Source organism: Sceloporus occidentalis, unplaced genomic scaffold (genome assembly GCF_023333645.1).
Source record: "Sceloporus occidentalis isolate IW3139 unplaced genomic scaffold, rSceOcc1.0.p SCAF_9, whole genome shotgun sequence".
NCBI lineage: Eukaryota > Metazoa > Chordata > Lepidosauria > Squamata > Phrynosomatidae > Sceloporus > Sceloporus occidentalis.
The window spans coordinates 32,661,272-32,683,399 of NW_028316989.1; the positions used below are offsets into that span (position 1 = coordinate 32,661,272).

The 22,128-nt window shown below is 42.1% G+C and overlaps 1 protein-coding gene across 1 annotated transcript in view; it reads right to left on the reverse strand.

Annotated features, from left to right (window-relative positions):
* Window positions 1-4,021: 4,021 nt before the first annotated feature.
* The window catches only part of SEMA7A (semaphorin 7A (JohnMiltonHagen blood group)), a 48,387-nt gene continuing 30,280 nt past the window's right edge, over window positions 4,022-22,128 (reverse strand). The window contains exons 2-14 of the mRNA XM_089538586.1: window positions 20,618-20,751; window positions 19,635-19,676; window positions 18,248-18,334; window positions 17,183-17,267; window positions 15,880-15,990; window positions 13,543-13,688; window positions 12,861-13,039; window positions 11,912-12,020; window positions 11,054-11,237; window positions 9,841-9,956; window positions 8,850-9,016; window positions 7,915-7,988; window positions 4,022-5,745 (exon numbers count right to left, since the gene is read on the reverse strand). Coding sequence (XP_089394712.1) covers window positions 5,375-5,745; window positions 7,915-7,988; window positions 8,850-9,016; window positions 9,841-9,956; window positions 11,054-11,237; window positions 11,912-12,020; window positions 12,861-13,039; window positions 13,543-13,688; window positions 15,880-15,990; window positions 17,183-17,267; window positions 18,248-18,334; window positions 19,635-19,676; window positions 20,618-20,751 — 1,805 coding nt within the window. The 3' untranslated portion in view covers window positions 4,022-5,374. The remainder of the gene's footprint in view (window positions 5,746-7,914; window positions 7,989-8,849; window positions 9,017-9,840; window positions 9,957-11,053; window positions 11,238-11,911; window positions 12,021-12,860; window positions 13,040-13,542; window positions 13,689-15,879; window positions 15,991-17,182; window positions 17,268-18,247; window positions 18,335-19,634; window positions 19,677-20,617; window positions 20,752-22,128) is intronic.

A 22,128-nucleotide genomic window follows, 5' to 3' on the forward strand; every position in this document is an offset into this window, starting at 1 on the left:
AGTGTTCATGTGTGCCAGATCATTTCCCTGTCCCTGGCCCAGCCCCATGAGACAACTGCTGTCCGTGGAGCATGAACACTGGGAACGTGTTTTTTTAAAGCAGGTGCTCCTGGTGCGTAGTCATTGGTGACTCTGCTTGGTATTATGCGCACAACCCTGACACTCCCACATGACTGGGTTTCCAGCCACAGATTAGAAAGGCCCATTGTGAAAGTTTCCCTTTTTGTGCCACAGTTCCCCTGTGGTTCCCTACATCCAGAAATGTAGTCAGATGTGAGTCAGAGATATATTACCCAGACCCTCATTTTTTTTTAAAATTCAGATTGACTGGCAGGCACTTTTTGGCCAAACAAAAGGCCAGAATTGTCCAAAACCACTTAAAAATTCAGTGGTTTGGTTCCCTCGATCCCTCAAAGTCCTCCCAAAAACTAGAGGTGCTTTATGATCATGGCATGATAAAAAACCCACAGCCTTCACAAAGCCCTGCTGCTTCTTCCCATCCCTTCACCCCCAGATCTTAATGTTGAACATTAAAATATTATCTTCTTACACCTCCCAGAGAATTGCCATAGATAGATAGGGATTTCCTGCATGTAAACTCCTGTCTCTCACCATGTGACTTAGGTCACTCCTCCTTTGAGACTAACAGACACTCTTTCTAAAACATTTTCAACTGGACTGCATTTTTCCATCTTCCTCCTTTCTCAACTTTGAGATAAATATTTCTTCTTAACCTGAACTATTCACTAGCTTCTATGTAAATATAGATTTACAGTAAACTTTTGTTTCAACTTCAAGCCTACATGTGTTGTTTATGAATCAATCTCTGTTCTTAGGGACAAAGTCAAAAGCACATTTCTGCTACTCTGCCTATTTAAAGCTAGACCCGAATAGGCTTGGCTTTGACATGTTTGATATTTAAATATTTTGTTTCCTTAATGAAGGCTGAAGCCTTGGGAAACTTAAATTACCCTACAATTTCCCACTCAGCAACCATGCGCATCCGTCAAAGGAACATCAGTCTGCAACACAACCGATTTTGAAAAACGTATTTATTTATTTATTTAAAAAGCATGTTTTGAAAACATTCTTGCTACCACGCCATCGCGAGACAAAAGAGAAACATGTGACAATACATCATTCCCCCCTCTTCATTTATAATGTACACATTCATTTAAAGTGCATGAAGGGAATACAACAAAATAGACAAAGAAACCCATTGGAATGTCTTTCAAAATGCTCAAAACGATATGTTAAAAATTGTAGTGCAATTGTAATGTGACTCCTTGGCTTGGAAAGCAAAGGGATGCGGAAAGACCCCTTCGACTGCTTCTCCAAAGAGAACGCATAATATTCACAGCTTATTTTCAGACAGGCACTTTCAAGGATGGAGACATAACACAGTGGGCCAAAGGATAATCCAAAGTGTGATTTAAACATCTGTAAAATACAAGCATGGCTCTGGGGCATCCAAGCAGAACCAGCATTGGATCTCCGGTGGCAGTCCACACTGGAGAGGCCAGGAATTAAATCTGAGATGATATGCATTGAAAGTCCCACTCCAAAGGGTATGTTCTGCTGGAAAGCTAACAGGCCCGATTATATGGCAGATGGGGTTTTGATCTCCCCTTTCATGTTTCATCTGTACATATCCATACTGGCATCGAGACAGTAAGGCAATTTTGGGAATTTCCCCGGAAATTGGGATTTTAAAAGTTTTTTCTGTATCATTTCTGGGATTGCTGAATTTCCAGGAAGATTCTGGGAAATTCAACCTTCCCAGCCAAAAAAACCTTCCCGCCCCCAAAAAAACCTCCCATCCTGGAAGTCCCGCCCCCTTTAGCCTTCCCATAGTGCCTTGCGTGCGCCCTGACCGGGAAGTCCCGCCCCCATTCCGGGAAATTTGGGGCATTCCAGAAAGCCGATCTTTCTTTTGAGGGTGATTGGCAACACTGACAGCTGGTGGCAGTCCAGGCAACATGTGGAAAAACAGCACAGACAGAAGGAGGTTCACTAGGCGCTATTTTCCCTTTCCCCCCTTTTTATGGGGCTGGAAAAACACAAGCCATCATGGCAAACTTGGGCCCACTCTATAGTTCTTTTCGTGTCAGCAAGCAAACAGAACCTACTGCCAGATGGAAATAGCGCAAGACATCATAGAGAACAGCCCCGTCCAACTAAAAACGAGGCTAGTTCCACTGCAATCCTGATACTTCTAGGGGCATTCCTCATCTTAGCAATCCACTTGCTACTAAAATGGCACCTCAAAGCAGTGGGTAGGAGATCAGAAACTGCTGCGAACCCAGAAGTGGCCCTTGACCAGGAACAGGAGGATTCAGTAAGTTATGGGAAGATAGCTAGTTTACCCTGAGACAGAGTGGGACTGCCCAAGTTCACCCAGTGGGTTTCTGAGGATGAAATAATAATGATGATAATAATAATAATAATAAAATATTATTTATATCCAGCCTCTTTGTACAATGTCCCTTGTTTTAAAAAATAGTAACATCAAGGTTTGCTTTTGGGAATTTATGTTCTGAAAGTTATGTTGTTTTTTATTCCCAGACACCCATGGAACTATTGGAGGAAGAGAAAAACAGGCCTGATGAACCAGCCACGTATCATGTCTTCCATGTGATTCATTCCACTTTATCAGACATTAATTCAGATGAGAGTGACAAACAGTACTCGCCTCCAGTAAGAAAGAAGATCCTGAAGAATGCCAACCAGAAAAAACAGTTGGATATGCCAACCATAACTTCCCAGCCAGAATATTCCAACAAGTAACCTCCTCCTCCTCCTCGATCATAGCTGTTTTGGCTACTTAGCAACATTCACCAACCAACTTTCCAAAATAGAAGGGCCTATTGGTATTCTGAACTAAGAAACCAGGACCCCAGGAGATGGGAGGAGGGACGGGATCAAGGGAAGAACATTAATAAATATGGTGCCTGGAAACCTGTCTGCCACTCCATATATATATATATGCAAATCAGTCTGAATATATATATTTTTTCAGACTGATTTGCAGGCAATGTTTGGCCAAAGAAAAGGTGTATTTTTTCAAAAAGAAAATGTATGGGAAATGTTTGCCGCCATGACCCATTGGCCAGCCTGCTAGACACAGCTTGCTTTGGAGAGAGAAACGCCTGAGCTCCTTCTATGAAATAGACTTCACTTGGTAATCACTGGCCCTCAGTTGTGGCCCAGTTTTAAACCTGTTTACCTGCCAATTTCAGCTGAGACTTAACTTCCAGTTAAGCAGTCTTGTGACACTTGTACAAGATAGTACAGATACCATTCAATGGAATATTCTTTTGCCAATGTCATTAAATATCTCCTACTGCATACCCATGTGTGCCCACACAGACATCTACCATGGGTCTCAAAGCACCATCAATCAAAAAGCTATTACCAAAAAAAGTAACTTCCCCCAAGATTTTCCATCAAACCAATTTTCAGTAGGCAACCTAGTTGGGTGGGGTGAGATCTTCAGTATAGACTACACTACTGGGTCTTCTCTGTGACAGTTCCAATGTTATGGCATTAACTGCTAAATTTAACTGTTGACAGATTTAAATTGAGATTTAAGGTGCTAATAAATGGCCCCAAAAGTGTGATTTAAATGTCTATAAAATACAGGCATGGCTCCGGGGCGTCCAAGCAGATCCAGCATTGGTTTTCAGATGGCAGTCCACACTGGAGATCCCAAGAATTAAATATGAGATGATATGCATTGAAAGTCCCATTTTCTGGGAAACTAACAGATCAGATTATATGGCAGATGGGGTTATGATCTCCCCTTTTATGTTTCATCTGTAATATTCATACTGGCATTGAGACAAAGGCTTGGAATAATGTTCAATACATAGTACAGTAAGCAGTTTGCAGCCAGTGGGATTTTGGGTTTGTTGGTCGGTTGCGTCTGAGCACATCTGCATTTTCATGAACATTTTATTCTTTGCGTACACTTTCCATCACCCGTAGCACTGCCCTAAGCATTTGGTTTTTCCCCAGAGAATTGGTCAGGATTTCTTTTTATAAAATATATGTATAAAATACAATAAATAAATAAATAACCAAGGACTTCCAAACATCTGTGACCTATCTGCATGGAAAGCTTCCCCTGAGCTCAGTGCCTGCTCTAACACACAAGCAGAAGGTCAGGAAGTTGCACAGCCAACAATAGTAGGCTAGAAGGACTATTTGCCACACGGACAATCAAAGAAAAAGGACAATCTGTGAATGGACAAGATAGAAGAGCAGTGGGCAAGGGATGATCTACTGATGGGCTACTGGCCAGAACTTGGAGAAAATTCCTTTTTTTGACTACAACTCTTGGCCTGGACTCCCCAAGGTAGATGGTCACTGGACATGCTGCCTAGTGGGTCCCAAACTTTGATCCTCCAGATATCTTGGACTTCAGCTCCCATAATTCTTGAACGTTGGCCAAGTTGGCTGGAGCTTCCAAGATGTGAAGTCCAAAACAAATGGAGAACCAAAGGTTGGGAACCACTAGCCTAGGGGATTCTGGGAATTGTACTCCAAAAAAGGAACTTGCCTCTAAATTCCCCACTGACCAATTTTCAGTGGACCGCCTAGCATTTGTCAACATTTATCAATATTCTTGCAGATGAAATCTTACGTTCATCCAGCAAGATGCTTAAATGCATTAAGATACATACTGGGAATCACTTAAAGTAAGTTAGTTCTATTCAGAGATCCCAAGTACATGCCCATTCCTTTGCAAATGTAGAACATCAATGGACGACGAGGATTCTTAAAAAATGGAAATGGGATTTGTGTGGTCCTTGAGATGTTGCTGGATTGAAATTTCCATTATTTGTCCCCTTTGTCCCCTGCCTAAGGCTCATAGGAACTGCAGTTACATACCCAGATGGGAATATATGTTCTTCACCCTTGGAGTAGGCCATGCATGGTTAACATCAGCTACTTTCTTGTGGCCATCAAGTCTAAGCCTCAGAAATTGATACTTGCTCTGAGGATCCTCATAATTAGCAAGCAGATTTTGAACTCTCTGACTTTGATTGCCAATGGTGTTCGATCCACTGTTCTGGGCCTTACCTTCTACTTCATCTGAACCACCACATACCCCTGTCTGGCCCATGAAAGCAAAGTCAGCTTCAATGGGTCCCAAAACCCAACCATCCAGAACATGACCCTTGCAGATGATTACGCAGACCTTCTCCAAACTCTGACTTGCCGCATGCAGTGAGAGACTTCCTCCAAGCTGTGCAAAAACAACCTGCTGAGATGAAAAATAGCTTCTGAATCATAAAAATGAAGAGGAAGTGACAGATATACCAGGCACTGTGTGATCACTAATCCCAAGAGGAAGCCAGACGGTCATTCTTTACCAGATGATCAAGACAACTGATACCATGTTCAGCAGGCTTAGCCAGGAGGATAAAGATGCTTTGATGGCCCAATCCGTTGATAGCGAGCTCCTGAACGGCATTATATCAGGAGTGGGCTTGACCAGGTTCTCAGCCATAAGTATCTCTCTAAACCAACCTTCCTGGGAAATGCAGAAATAGTTCCCATAGAGGTCATCTGTCATGTTCTTTATGAAGTGGATGCAATGATGGTGGCCAGAGCTACAATGCGTAACATTCTGGTCATTATGGAACCAAGTATAATCGGCATGGTGAGACTTGGCAGAACAGTTCAGATAATAGCGGGCCTGTGGCGGCAATGTGATGTCATGGGGAATGGTGTCCTTTCCTGGGTGGGAAGGAAGGAAGAGTTAATAGCAAAATGGCCACCCTTACTATGCACACTCCCTGAATAAAACAACAATCCTGGCTGCCAGGAAAGCAGTGTGAACCTAACATCTTTCCAAGGTCAGACCATCAGCACATCTAATCCTATGTGTTGCTTCTAACCATAACTATACATAGGTACTTAGGTCAGCAGCCAGGCCTGCAAAGATGGTGTAGCATAAGCTTTTATAGACTTGGTCTATTTCCTCAGATGCATGGAATGAACCAGGAAAGATCTTTATGATCAGATTGTAGGAATAGCCATAAAATTACAAAAATTGTGGATTCACTCCATTCATCTGAGAAGTAGACCAAGGCCTCATTTCCAGTACCTTTTAAACTGGATCGTAAATCAGTTTGAACTGGCTCAGACAACCCTGGTTCCCACTTAATCCGTATTGCTGAAGTGATTCCAAATGGGGGCCATGCTCTAGACCCATTTAACCCACGCCTTTTTGAGGCTGATTTTTCCGCTTCTTTTTTGATAAATCGATTCCACACAAGTGTGAACCACAAGTGGATCGGAATCGATTCAAATTTTCCCTTCGGTGGGCTGGAACCAAATCATTTTGAATCAATTCACTGGTGAATGGGAATCACAAGTTGTTATTTTGATCAGGGCAAATGGAATGGGAAGAACGCTCTGCTGTTGAATTGATTCATCAATTTGGATCGCACACCGATTTATCTGTAAGTGGGAATGAGGCCCAAGTCTAAAAAAGCTTATGCTACAACATCTTTCTCTCAGTTAGTTTCAAAGGTGCTACAAGATCCCTTTGCATACTAGACTAAGTATGCAAAGGGCTCTTGCATACCAACATCCCTCTTAGACTAAATCTAGAAAGGTTTATGCTACATCTTTTGCACAGTTAGTCTCAAAGGTGAATACTGATATTCCAGACTAACCTGGCTATATCTCTGAATGCTAACCCACTCAGTAATATATTTTTTTTCTTTCTTTCACTGCAATGTGAGTGGCACTCTCTTCCTCTTTTAGCAAAATCCTCTTTCCTCTTCTCTTCCCCATGGAAAAAAGCAGATGTGTTTTTACTTCCTGCAACTTCTTTACAGAAAACACAACAACCATTGCCTTGTTTGTACTGCCTCCTCCTGCAATGGGTCAAAAAGAAGAGGCAAAAACCACCTCTCCTTTCTTCCCCGTTCTTCCCAAAGAGCTAAATAGAGGCACACCGTAAAGCTAGGGTAGGCAAACCACATTTGGCCCCCTTCAAGATGGTTTTTGTGCTCCTCAGACCGTCCAGACAACCTGTACCACCAAGGTATACCTCCATGGAGGGAAAATGATTCCCCGCTCCCATTCTCATAATATTAGGAGTCCTATGAAATTGATGTATCAAAAAGAATTGAATCCCTAAATTTCTAGCATTGCAGAGTGTGTGGCACTAAAAATAATTCACACCTCGTCTGTTTGCTGTGTTGACTTTCCCAGCTCCTTTTCTCTAGGTGCCTAAAACTAATTTCTAAATTTCTATATGCTCAACTGAACTTTGAAGTTACTGAAAGACTAGAAATTTGGGGACTGAAAGAAAATGTCATTAGAAGAGCATATCAAGCCCCTGTGCCACTCATTTTCTGGCAAAGAGAAGGTGGATTTGCCTTTCCTAGAAGCTTGGGAGGGGAAATTGGTTGCAGGGGTCCCTTGCACTGGTTAACATCAAAAATATCCATTTTCAAAACTAGAAGTAGATTTGTGGCCACTTCTGGATTCTTATTTTGCCTTTCTGGCAGCCCAGGAAGGTCAGAAGGCAGAAAGTTAGCCCATGTGCCCACCACAACTGCCTAACCTACCTTAAACTGGGTCAAACCAGTTTTCTACACCAGTGATCTCTAACCTGATCTCAGTTCTTGGGGTGGTGGAGGATAAGATATGAAGTTATGTGCCTTCAAGTCAACTCCAACATATGATGAACCTATCCTAGGGTTTTCTCAGCCAAATTTAATCCAAGGAGGCTTGCCACTGCCTTCCTCTGAGACAGAGAGTTTGACTTGCCATGCATGAGTTGAGTAGAGATTTGAACCCTGATCTACCAGAGTCCTTCACTCAAACAACAACAACGCCACACTGCCTCTAAGAGGAGATATATATATATGGTTTATTCTGGAATGCTACCTTCTGTGTTGCTGTAGTGTGCAGATGAACAAATATCCGAAGGGACGTCATGAGTTAGAGCCTGCAACAGTTTCCTAAAAAGAGAGGATAAAACGTTATACAAATGTACATATCTAAAAGATTCAAGCAAGCCATTTGAAGACAGGCTGTGTGGTTTCCAGAGAATGCCTATTCATGCAGCTGTATGCATTTGATTATTTTATCTAAAACAGACTGAAGGTCCAACACAAAATGACGTTGGCTGTCTAAACCGATAATAAATTTGGCTGTGAAATGAAATGCTGGGACATAACTGGCTTAGAAAATGTTACCGAGATTAGAAAACAGAACAGGGAAAGTATGGGTTCATGCTGCTGATAATAACTGTGTTTCTAATAAAGGGAACTAGAATTATTTTGGAAGACATTCACAACAGGCATTATGACTTCTGCCTAGAGAGTGATATGAAAGGAGGGCAGAATTACAACATATAGATACATAGCACTCAATTTTATGCTCTAAAACTTATGCTCCAAAACTTATATATTCTGCAAAAGGGTATAAACTGAATTGATCCCAAGGGCAGAGGTGGATTTCCACATGTAGAAGACCATTAGAGGAATGAAACAGTGGAATGTAATATATCAGGCTGCAGTTCAGAGTGTTGGAGAGCCACTTTTTTTAAAATGGCATCCTTGCTGTTTGTTTTTTAAAAATCCCTGCATGTAGAAAGTTAGCTCTGCAGAAAATAGGCAAGAGCTTAAACCTAATTGCTTCCTGCTTACAGGGAGTTTTCATATAAAAGAACATTCAAAAGCTACAAATCCTGTTTGAGGTGGCATTATCTGTCCTCCCGCTGCATGCATATACCTAGGGCTAGAATTTGAGGTTACGAGTTACAAGACTGTATCTGCCTCAAAGAGATGTAAGGAGTGATATGAATTGCAGGAACTCACCTATTTCCATATTGATCATGGTCATAAACTGAAGCACATGTGCCGTCGATCCATCCACAGTGGGGATCTCTTGCCAGCACACAGCTCTCACAGTTGTCCTTATATGCGCCACACATATCCATGGGGAGTTGAACCACCTCATCTCCAGAGGCCACAAACAGCTCGTTCTGGAAAAGAAATTAAAACAAGCCATCATTGCAACAAGTTCTTCCAAGCACTAAGATAAAGGGACTACTTTTTTAAAATCTTCCTTTAAAAAAAAATCCTTAATATAAGCAGGGTCAGCTCTGGTCAGTACTTGGATGGAAGCCCACCAATAAATACTGGGTGCTGTCAGATATGTTTCAAAGGAAGAAACTGGCAAAACCACCTCTGAGTGTCCTGTGCCTAAGAAAACCCAATGCATGGGGTCGCCATAAGCCAACAGGCCACTTGAAGGCACATGCCCATATATACATGTGTACGTATTTCATTTATATCCAGCCTTCGTTCCAAAATGGGACCCAGAACAACTCTTATGATCTGAATCTCTGCGGGGGGAAATCATTTCTAAGGAAAGGAATCCTCCTGTTCCTATTTTGTCACTGGGAGAGTCACACTCACACCAGCCAACCAAACAAGAATGGTGATGGCAGTGAATGTTATTCCAAAAATAAAACAACAGGGGAGACATTACTGTTTGTCTTCCCTTCCATTTGAGACCTCTGGGCTTGGCTAATCCAGCCACAGTGGCACCACTGTGTTCTTTTCCTCTACATTCATTTGTTTATTACACACAATTTGTTCTGTGACCTGGCCATCCCAGCCCACAAACATGCAAACCAATGTTTTTCCATATCCTCGTATCCTTTTACTAATGTGTGGCTTTCCTCTTGTTGACTGTCTCCCGGAGATTTCACGTTAGATAACATAGCTATAGAACTTTATTACAGCCAATTGGCCAGCACGCACGTTAGATAACAAGCAATGACAACACGAAGGCTTTTCTTACTCTAGCATTGTCCAAAGTCATAGATTTGATGGTAGCCGAAGATCGGAACGGCTGAATCTCCAGGATGTTCATGGCCCCCTTTGGTAACAAGACGACTTTATGGATGGTTCCTCTGTCTAGATAAAAGTGACAGAAGAAAGAATTAAGGAAGGGAACAAAGAGGATTAGAAAGCAGGATGTGACACAAAGTTACAAATGGACCAACAGATGGAAATATGGCAACGTTTCAATATTTTCCATTTCAAAGAACTAGAAACTGTCAGAACATGTTGTTCCACTCTTCCTTCTTTTTCAACCCTCATAGAATCATAGAATCGTAGAGCTGGAATAGACCCTAAAGGCCATCCAGTCCAACCCCATTCTGCCATTCAAGAACTCACAATCTAAGCATCCCCGACAGATGGCCATCCTACCTCTGCTTAAAGACCTCCAAGGAAGTAGACTCCACCATTTTCCAAGGAAGTGTGTTCCACTGTCCAACAGCCCTTACTGTCAGGAACTTCCTCCTAATATTGAGGTGGAATCTCTTTTCCTCTAACTTGCATCCATTGCTCTGGGTCCTAGTCTCTGGAGCAGCAGAAAACAAGCTTGCTCCCTCCTCAATATGACATCCCTTCAAATCATTTCCCCTCTCCGCCGCTCTTTGGTGGAAAAACAGGAGCAAAGGGGTCAACCAAACATTGTGGAGAAGGGAGTTTCATAACTTGGGAGCAGCTACTGAGAAAGCTCTCTCTCATGTCCACACTAGATGTTCCTAGGATGATAGGGAGACCGAGAGAAAGTCTTCCTCTACAGTTCTTGGGCAAGCTTATAGAGAGAGAGATACGGATTTTCACATGGGCTAATTTTATGACTAAAATTTCTAGACTTGGACACTGAGTATATACAGTGATCATGGAATTCATTCATTGATTTTGGGTCAGTCACTCCCTATTCAGCCCCAAGTTCTAGCCTTTCAATCGGCCTTCAGGCAGAACCCTGGTGCCTTCCAAAAATGTTGGACTTCAGCTCCCACAACCCCCCCACCATTAGCCATGTTAGCTGAGACTCATGGGAACTACAACCCAAAACACATCGAGGATATCAGGTTGAAGGATGTCTGCTTTAGATAAACGGTCAGCTTCAATACCATCTCAGGCTTGAGCTGCCAACTGATGAGTTCACCCACAACACTAGAAATACTGAAACATATTATAGGCAGTTTCAATATTACCTGTGCTCAAGTAGAGGACATTGTAGGTCTCCTCATCAGCCACCTGGACCTGATGGACACCAATTTGATGGTAAAAATGCTTGCTATAAAACACAGCGCGTTGCTTCACTTTTTCTGACATTTCTGGATAGCTGTCTGCCACGCTGAAGCTTGCAGTGGGAGTTGCTTTATTTCCTTCTAGACACTGTTGAACAGAAAGATATAGAGTCCATGTCATTGGATTTGAATAAAAAAGAAACATACATGGGATGGGGTACCTTTGGCCTTCCAAATGTTTGGGACTCACACAATCCTTCAATGGAAACTGCTGGCTACAGCCGATAGCAGTTGATAGTGCAAAAGGTCTACAGGGCCAAATGTTCCCTATTTCAGGTCTATGCAGTGATCAAAGGAATGGATACTCAAAACTCTGATCTACCAAACACTGTATGCACATCTACTAACCTCTCATAAACCATGAGGACTAGCAACTTGCACTTTTCATTTTTTAAGAAACTGTAGGTTTGAATATTCCATTGCTTTTTTTAAAAAAATAAATAAATACAAAATTCCAAACTTTGCCCCAGAAACAATACCTTGCAATATTTTCCTCTTCATGCTACTGACAGTCATAGTGTAATACAAAGCCCTGTCTTTTTCATTTCTCTTGACTTCCAGTGGTAGAACTTGCCTTTACTCATTTCATGTATTGGCAAACTGGGGCAAGTATGATACATCCCTCTACTCAAAAAACCCTTCCAGTGCCTTGTCCATACAGTTGTTCCTACACTTTTCAGTTCAACACATGATCTCTCTGGCCCTAAACCACTCCTAAACCCCTAAACTCTTCAACCACTAACATTGGCCAACGTTCCTTACCTGCCCAGGCCTGACAGTGGGTATTTCACCATTGTAGCCTTTGAAGGGTGATGTTTGGAAGATTTTAATGATATTGTCAACAGTATAGACACAGACTGCTGAATAGTTCCTGTGGAAAAGAACAATAAACAGTTGCTTAGACTTTTGCAATGCGGATTGTTTTACTTTTATCTCCCTGCCTTTCTGTTAAAGCAAAGGTGGGAAACCTGCAGCCCTTGGCCCAACTTCATGGGGCCACTCATATGGGGTATGTGAAAGAGAAAAGGAGTGGCACACAGCAAGAGTTACACAATCTTGCCCCCATTTTAATTCAAGGTCCACCAGAAATATGCCCTATGCCCATCTGGGGAATTCTTAGAGCTGTAGTCCCAATAAGTAACTTTAAATAATTTCCCCAAGCTTTTCTGTACTGATGATCTCAAGGCACAGACAGATTTAGGTGAGAGCATAAACACAAGTTCACGTTTCTTGTATCTGTTATCGTGAGTGAGTCAACTTTTGTCCTCTAGATGTTTTGAACATTGTCTCCTAGAAGTCCCAGCCATCATGGCCAAGGGTCAGGTATTATGGTCATGTACTATGGGAGTTGTAGTCCCAAAGTGTCTCCATCCCTGATTTATATGGAACGAGATGGTGTATACAGTTTCATTGTTGTATCATCGAACCACTGTCCATTTATACTATAGAATTATAGCACCATTATTCCCTTTCAACCGCCATAGTTCCATCCTATGGCATCCTGGGGTTTGTAGTCTGGTGAAGCACCTTGAACTGCTAATCCTGGATTCCATAACAGCAGTTAAAAGTGAATAGCACTGTAATTCTGTAATGTGGATGGGCCCCCAGTGGCTTGACCTTGATGCACCTCAAGTCCTCAAGACATCACCACCAGGAACCATCTAATGACAAAGAGAAAGTCCCTTCCAAACCCAAGTAACAAGACACTTACCATTCATTTGAGAAGACCCCATAAACCTTTGTCTCAGACCAAATGGGAGATTCAACAATAAAGAGATCCTGCAGGTTGTCAAAATGCCGGTCCGTGACGTTATCCGCACAGAGCAATGTAGCCTTCAGGAAGGTTGTCCACATGGAAGCAGATATGGAACCAGGGCCTCCATTGTCTGACTGCAGAGAGGAAAAGAAAAAACTAAGCCTTAGGTTAATCTCGAGGCTGGTAACTAGCAGATCCTGGTAGGGTTGCCAGAGTCAAAATTGGAGATTCCACAAAATGGAGCCATGACCATTAAAGCGGTGTCAGACTGCATTCATTGTGCGGTGTGGCAGCGGCCCTCCAATTAAATGGACTCATTGATTGCTTCAAAGATATAGCTGTGTTAATCTGTAGAATCAGTATGTAGAGATCTTGTAGCACCTTCAAGACTAACTGAAATGAAGAAGTTGGCAGCATGAGCTTTCGCAGACTTCAGTCTACCTCCTCGGTCTACTTCTACTCCGCTGTATGCATCTGAGGAAGTAGACTGAAGTCTATGAAAGCTGCCAATGTCTTTATTTCAGTGAATCTCAAAGGTGCCACAAGATCTCTCTCCTCCCTGACTTCTTGTCCATCTTACTCCTGCAACCCTCTTCTCCCCACCTTGCAAGCCTGTCCATCACCCCAAGCTCTTCACCTTGCATAGTTGAGCCACTCTGGAGACGGTCCTTGGGGCTGTCGGGTTCCTTGGCCATTCTGGGTTGTCCTCTCGGAAGAACAGGTAGATTCTTTCATTGTGTGGCTCGTCTTGCTTTAAGATAGCACCCTTCACAAACTGTGGGTCTGCAAATGAGAATGCAAGAGCCATTGCAAGAGGCTGAAGGCCCATCTGGTCCCTTCTATTCCCTCACATTTTTCTGGGGAGCCCGAAAACTGGATTACCAGGACAAAATCACTTTTATTGTTCATGTTCCTTAGCAACTTGTACTCAGCCATGTATTACAGCGCGCCTGCGCCATACGTGGGCGCACCATGTATTACAGCGCGCCCGCGCCATACGTGGGCGCGGGGCGGCGCGTCCCATTCAATGGGGCTCAAGCATAGGCGGAATTCGCCTTACGCGGCGGGATCCAGAACGGATCCCCCGCGTAAGGCAAAGACGGACTGTATCTCTGTTCTTTCAGATAGTAGTCACTCTGCTACAAGGTCATAACTTCCCAACATTTTACAGTTGAAAAGTGGGGCACATGTGGCCAAGCAATATCAGAGGGTGGTCAAGACAGAAAAAGCTAAGAATGAAGTCAAATGTGGAAACGAATAAATGCTGCAGCAGTTTGCTTTTGCCATAGTCTACTGGGAAGGGCAGGTTCCCACCCCACCTCTCCTCTCCTCTTCCCTCTCTTTGGTCGATAGAGAGCAAACTATTTTTGCACTTTGAAATGGGTTTGCAGTGACTGAAGTAAGCTGAGGACAAACAGCAAAAGTAGGAGGAGGCGAGAGAAACCGAGAGAACGTGGGTCGACACAGGATTAATTGAGACTGTCTCTCCCAAATTATGACAGTTGGGGGATCTGATATTTCAGGCCAGTATATGGTTCCTAAAAACACATCAGATTCCACCTGATCATGGAAGCTAAGCAGTGCTAGGCCTGGTCAGTACTTGGATGGGAGACCCTAAAACTCCCTAAAACAGGAATTCCTCCCTGCTCAATTTCTGCCAGCAGGTGAAGGTATTTTTATTCAGGCAGGCCTCTGAATTTTAACTACAGAGCAGAAACATGCGTGTAAAGGAGCATCCTGCCTTTTAAATCCTTTACTGGAAATTACATTTTCAACAGCGTTTAAGTGTTTTTAACTATTTCAAATTGTGCTTAAGTTGTGTCATTCTTGTAAACTAATGTTTTAGCTTTAACTCTTTCTTGTTTAATTCCTGTATGGTAAGCCACCTTGAATCCCACCTTTGGAGAAAGGTGGGATATAAATTAAATAAATACAGTAGGACTTTGGCATCCGTTGGGGTTTAGTTCCAGGGCCCCCTGTGGATACCAAAAGCTGTGGATGCTCAAGTCCCATTAAATACAACGGATAGTAAAAGGATTGTCCCTTATGCAAAATATGTCATTTTAAATTATGACAAAACTATGAAAATCTAAATCCATCTGCATGCATCTAGGTGTGCAATTTCTACCATTCTTTCCACTGCAACAAAATTACAGTCTTCTTTTACTCCAGTGGTAAAAAGTTCTGTTATATAAATCTCATATCAAAAAAGGATACAAAAAATCCATGGCTATGGAGGGCTGACTGTAAGTCATCACAACAGGGGATTATTTACAGGGGAGAGAGCTCTGCATGTCACCTTTGTGATTTACATTGGAAATGCCCTTAGAAGTCCCTCCGTTTCTACATGAAGCCAGATGGGAAGGCCCTAAAAAGCAGGGATCCAGGGACTGGAAATGTCACGTCAATAGAGACTCATTATCAAGGATTCCCCAGTGTTACGGAAACTCTGCCTCCATTACAATAATTACTACCTTGTTGAAGTTTCCTGCTCCAAATGCACACTCTCCAAGGCAGTTTTACGATGGGGGACTTCCTTCTTTTTTCCGTTTCAGTGCTGGGAGTGCCCAGAGAGGTAAAAAAGAGAATGGTACACAATGGCTAAGGGTTTATTCGGATGGTGAAAATAATCCCGGTAGAATCTGGATTGAATCTTTGTTGTTCACATGCATGTCCAATGCATTTGAGAAAGGTATTCTTTGGGGAGGGCTGGCAAAAACAAAACAAAACACTTATCCTGGGATAATTGATCTCGGGGTATTTTCCCGAGCTTTCTAAAAGATTCTCATTCTTGGCTATGTGAATAGCCAATGTGAACAGACCTGGGATGAACTGGGATAAAACTGTGTATGGCTTGAATGTGTTTCAAGTGTATTTGCATTACTTGAGTGCTGGCAGGTGTGAGCAAGAGAACTTGCAGATTGAAGAGATTGGATAAGACGGAGCCTTTACTCTGAAGAACTGCCATACTCACTGTTCATGAGTGTAAAGCTGCTGTACAGTTTGACAGCTCCTTCGATCCTACGGAAACGATAACGCCCTTTACCATACCGGTGTTTCTTGATGGTTGAGTAGATCTCACTGCCTGGAAGACAGAAGGTTTTAAGGGTGAATGCTTCACGTTTTCAGAATGATCTTTTTTTCAGTTCTCAAAATGGATAACCAATTTTTATTGCGTATGAGGAAGCAGACTTAAGTCTACAAAAAAGCTCATGCTGCCAACTTCTTTCTTTCAGTTAGTCTCATACATGGTACAAGATCTCTGATTATACAGACTAACATAAAATAAATGAATAAAAATTCATAGGGTATTGCTTTTGTTTCTATTGCCTTCCCTGTTCCCAAGAAGCCCAAGGAGTCATTAAGGTGGAATATATAATGAGCCAATTTGATAGTCTGGAACAGGGATATAGCTACAAGGAGGAGGACAAAATGAGGACATTGCTCCTCAAACATTCAATAAAAGCTAACAGGAACTATAAGAAGTCAAGAAGAAAGGAAGAAACATAAAGAAGATAAAAGGAAACAAAAGAATACGCTATATGTTTATTGTATATACTCCTTAGTGTGAACATTTGTAACTATTGTCTTTTCGGTCAAGATATATGAAAGAATAAAAAAATTCAATTAAAAAATAAAAATAAAATACAATTATGTGATTAAAAAAGAATTCTGGATAAGGGGGACTCAGTCTGTATTGCAGCAGTAAAATATTTGAAAGAAAATTTCTTGGGGGTGGACAAAATTCTTATTTAAGAAGGGAATGTCCTCATTTTGCTCCCCTCTTTTCATAGCTACTCCATTCGTCTATTGACCATTCCTCCCATACCACGTGTAGAACGTCATAAATAATCATCTACACTGGGTTGTTTCACCTGTTGTAGTGCCATTTTCACAGGACTTACAACAGCCATTGGTCTTCCCAGAAAATTTGGACTCCAAAAATCTCAGCCAGCCTGACCAATGGTTAGGAATTCTGGGAGCTGATATTTCACGTATATTGTATTTCTCCATATCTTTTTTTTCTTTCTGTTACTCTGCATCCTTTGTTTCCCACCATATTATTTATGGTTATAAATACTTTATTGACAATCAGTTCAGAGGAGTTTCCTCCCTCCCCTAGTTTTATTTTCCACGACTATAAGATTTTTGCAAATCTCATGCTCTTTCTATTAGATTAGTGGAGAATGTGTTAGAAAGTTCGATTCGGGTAATGAACTGAAGGACATTCCTCTTGCCCATCCCTACTAGAATTATGACTATTCATACAAACTTACCATCAACAAGGACAATGAAGTTTAGGTCAAGTTCATAGGGGGCCAGACCTTGAGCACTGAGTCTAGGTTCCTTTGCCCCATTTACCTGCAGGATAGAAAAGACAATGCTGCGTTAACATTTCCAAGAAAGGTGTGCCTACCCTGCTAGCATTTCAGAGCAAAGATTGGACAGTTATTGCTAGGAGAAAAATATGTTACATTCCACATTCCAAAAAGTTTGGATTCAATTGACCTTTTGGCTTGGTGGACCACCTAACCCTAATCTCCAGATCGGCTGACATAGGAGATGTAGGAAAGAAAGATGTAGACTGCATACCAGAGGGATAGATTCAGTTAAGGAAACTATAACCATAAGCCTGAAAATGAGCAGAGCAGAGCAGTTGAGGACAAGGAGTTTTAAGAGGTGGCTCATCCATGGGTTCACCATGAGTCAAAGTTGGCTTGAAGGCAGTTAACAACAAGTGCAGCTCCATGCCTCTGCTCTATGCCAACTCATGAAATCAGTGCATTTGAAAAGAGACACTAAGAGCACTTCCCAGAGCATCAGCTTTGGCAATGGGGATGCAGAGAAATCACAAATTATGCATCCCTGCAAGCTGGAGGCTGATCCTTGAACATCTCTTCTCAAAGTCTCCAGTCTCCATTTTGCAACTGGAGAAATGCACAACCATCAAACCATTCAGTTCGATTTTGGGGTGCCTTGTTTATCCTCCTAACCCCTTTCCCCACCACCACCACCGTCTTGCCTGTTGAAGCATTCTGGGAAACTCAAACGCTTGCATCCCTTAGGTATCACTTTGTAGTCCTTCCTTTGAAAAACAGACACATGAACATGAGACACCTTGTTTTAAAGGAGAATGACAAGTCTGAGATGCTTCTGAGTGTGCAGTTCTCCTTTAAATCAAGGTACTTGCTACTTGCACACTTCATTTTCAAAGGAAATTGTGCCCTGTCAAATTTCAGTGCTATCGCAGAGAACCACAAATACAAAGTTGCATAGGGCAGAAAAATGTCATGGAGATATAATAACAAAGAGATGGAGGGATGCTGCACTATACTCCGTACCCAATACCAGCAGGCAGGATTGCAGTCGTTGGTGCCACAGATCAGTAACTTATCCTCATACTTCCTCAAGAGCGTGAGATAGTTTTCCTGGAGAGAGAGAGAAAAAGAAGATGGTTCAGGTGAAGAAGACGGCAAAAGGACACCAACTACTCTGGTTTCCATACCAGAAGCAACATAGACCTCAAAAGGAGCCATGTGTTTCCAAAGCTTACACAGCTAGCCAGAGGTTTTGCAGATCCAACATGGCAGTAACCCAGACTTGTCCCTAAACTCAGCTGGTGACAGTACACATAGGCCAGTATCCTATTAGTAGTGTTAAGTGCAGCTTACATATGCATATGCCCCTTTTGGGATAGGGTGCAGGAGGTGATTTCCCTGTCCTTGTGCCCTTTTCTAAAACTTCTCCCTTCAGCAGTTTACAAATCCAGGAAAGGCTCCTGCTACTAATAAGAGGGAAGTGGAGGGTTTGGAAAGACAATTCAGGCCATGAAGATATATGGCTTTTTCAAGCTCCCAGAGGAAGGAAAAGGTGGGTGCGTGCCATCCCTCCCTGTAAGCTGAGTCCAACTGGTACTTCATGGTCCGCATTGTCCCCCTTCCCTCACCACCAGTAAAGAGGGGCACCACCAGTAAACAGTAAGCAGTAGCCCATCCTAGGGCTTAAGAGTTGCTCCTAGAACTGTGTGGGTGTAGCTATGTTCTGATCTAGGATCTTAGGCCATGGGAAAGAGAGAAAAAGGAAGTTTGAAAGAACATCCCTGCAGTGTGAGAATAAAGAACATGACTGACTTCAGGAAAGAGTTGGAGGTTGGATTCACAGAGGCTTTCATCCACTATATTGTGTGTTTATTTTTAAAGTGGTGCTCCCAGTCTGGACCTTGTAAAAGTCCATTTTTTTCAATTACAACTCCCAGAATATCCTAGCCAACACTCTTACTGCTTGCTTGACTATTAAGAACATGTGGTTCAGCAGTTAGAGTCCTATCCTGAGATTTGAGTTTAGATTTTGTCTGAGCCATGAGACTCTCTCCACTTGATCCACCTCAGAGGGTTGTTGTGTCAATAAAAGTGGAGAGAAGGAGAGCCTTGAACTCTTCTGAACAGGGATAGACAAAGTGTAACATCGTAAATCTCCTGGACTGCAACTCTCAGTGTTCATCGTAGCCATCCCTTTGGCAATGCTGGTTCAGACTGTTGAGAGCTGCAGTCCAAAATCATCTTTAGGGTTGCACTTTGCCTACCCCAGAGGAAAAGTGGGACATAAATGGAGTTAAATAAATAATAGAGCTAATCGAAAACAATAGTAAAAGGAGACAGTGGAAGTGAGAGATTAAAGATCATTCAACGGTTTTTCACAGGGCAACAAAAGCTGTCCTTACAAACTTACTTGTCCGCAGTTCATCTCTCCTTCGACTATATCAAAAGGCTCCTGAATTAAAGACAAGGGAGAAAAGACATCATTTCTAGTTCAGCTTCCTTCCTTCCATCCATCCATCCCTCCATATGCCCAGCAGTTCATTCTCACCCACCACAAAGAAACTACAAAAGAAAAAACTAAACACAGAGGAGGAAATCTAAAAATAATCCAGGGCATGAGAGGAAAACCTTTACCAGTTGCAGCTATAAAATTTGTTCCCAAGATCCCAAAGTGAAAGACTTAAAATGTGTGACTGTGTTTTATTTCTTAACTGGGGATACATAAATCTCTCCCCTACAAGCAACGTGTACGTTCTGCCCATCAGATGTAGCAAGGATTGTGTGAACTTTGGGATACAATATTATATATTATATATGATATTATATTATAAATAAAATACTATGAAAAGAGGCCCAAAGACACCAAATCCCATCTATCTCAGAAGGTAAACATGGGCAGCCCAAAGTAGTACTCAGATGGGGATTGCCAAATTATAACAGGTGTTGGTATGGGATTTGGGGAACTGTAATCCAAGAAGTAACTTTTCTTCAAGATCTGGAACAGAGTATCCCTGAAGAGGGCATAATACCCTGAACTGATGCATTGGAAATGCCAACAGTTTATTGCAAATCCCAGTTACTGTCATTAAACTTGCTGGCAGTCTTGGTAAACAGAAAAATCTCCCATGGCACACAGCTTATGCCAGAAACACTTGTCACTGACATTTTGCCATTTTTCCAGACCAACCCCAGAGGGAACTCATTATTTTATTCTGAGGTTTCTTTCCTCTGCTTCAAAAAATATATAGCATATTAATTGACATAAAATTGGGCCCTTCTCCCAATGTTAGCAGATGTCCAAATAACTAGTTTTGCAGCTGGAGATCTGAATTATAAAAACTTCAAAATCTAAACAGAGGGTTGGAGATCAAACTTCACCCTACGTCTCCTTACCGTATGACTGGTGGAGGTCTCAAAGTCGTACATGTAAAGCTTGTTTGCCGCCCCCACAAATACAGATGGCGTCCCTTCTTCGTGGTAGAGCAGCACGTGGTTCTCGTGTGTGTCGAACTGGAATTGTTTCTCTCCTGCAAAATTCAAAGGTAGAAAAATTAGAAAGAAATTCAGCATGCTTATCACCAATCCCTCCCCTGAAACACAGCTAATGCTTTAAAACGTAATCCATGTAGAGCATGTGGTGGTCCATGAGCAATGGACAGCTGCCAGTCCATGAAGAGCTTCCACGAAAAAAATAAATACAGATTAAGTAATCCAGAATGCCTGGGACCAGATGTGGTTTGGATTTTGAATTTTGGAATATTTGCATATACATAATGTGATATCTTGGAGATGGAATCCAAGTCTAAACATAAAACTCAGAGGAGAATCATGGTATAATAGTTTGGGCATTGGACTAGGACTCTGGAGACCAAGGTTTGACTCCCAGCTCAGCCATGGAAACCACTAGGTAACCTTGGGCAAGTTGCACTCTCTCAACCTCAGAAGATAGCAATGGCAAAACCCCTCTGATGAAACCCTGCCAAGAAAACCCCATGACAGGTTTATCTTAAGGTCGTCATAAATCTGAAATGACTCGAAGGCCCATAACAACAACAACAACAACAACAACAACAACACATAGCCTGAAGGTAATTTTATATATTGTGTGCAATATTTTATACATAATATTGTGCGTGAAACAACGTTCTGCGTACACTAAAGCCTCAGAAAGCAAAGGTGTCCCTATCACAGCCACCCATGTGTACAAATTTGGATTTTGGAGTATTTTAGACTTCCAGATAAAGGAAGCTCAACCTATAGTTGCAGGGAATGGATACAAACAGGACCCTTATCACTGGCACATTGAGAGGGGAAAACCCTGCTGCTCCTTATATCAGATAGCTTGAGAAGTACTGATCTAGGGCAGTGGTAAAAAAATCTTAGCCCTGATGCCAAATTGGGTCCTTTTAGGATCCCAATCTGGCCCTCTAAGGTTCTGCAGAAGACCACTCCACTTTCTCACGACATCCGACTTTGCTGGTTTTCCAACTTTTGTATATTTTCCTTAGTTCTAGAAGGTTGAAATGCTTCTTCTTGGTTACTCGTCGTAACAGTTTTAACCCAAAAAATTGTGCTGTTTTTTTGATGCCCCATTGAAATGCAGCTCCAAGACACTCTGTACCTGAATTCCAGTTGGGCTGCAAAAAAGACTCCACACACTTCTAAGAAACCCAATAGGTTGTAAACAGGAGCATTCAAGGACACCTAACTCACAAATGCTACTGCCAGTCAAGTGCGACAAATTGAAATTATTCCTCTCCTCCAAAATGCAAAAGGAAAATGGGAAAGAAATTTGGTATGCTTATAAGCAATCCCCCCAAAAAACAACTTTAAAGCTTTTTTTAAAAAAAGCAATCCATATAAGATTCTCTTCCAAGTTAAGTTAAGTTCCAAGTTGATTAAAA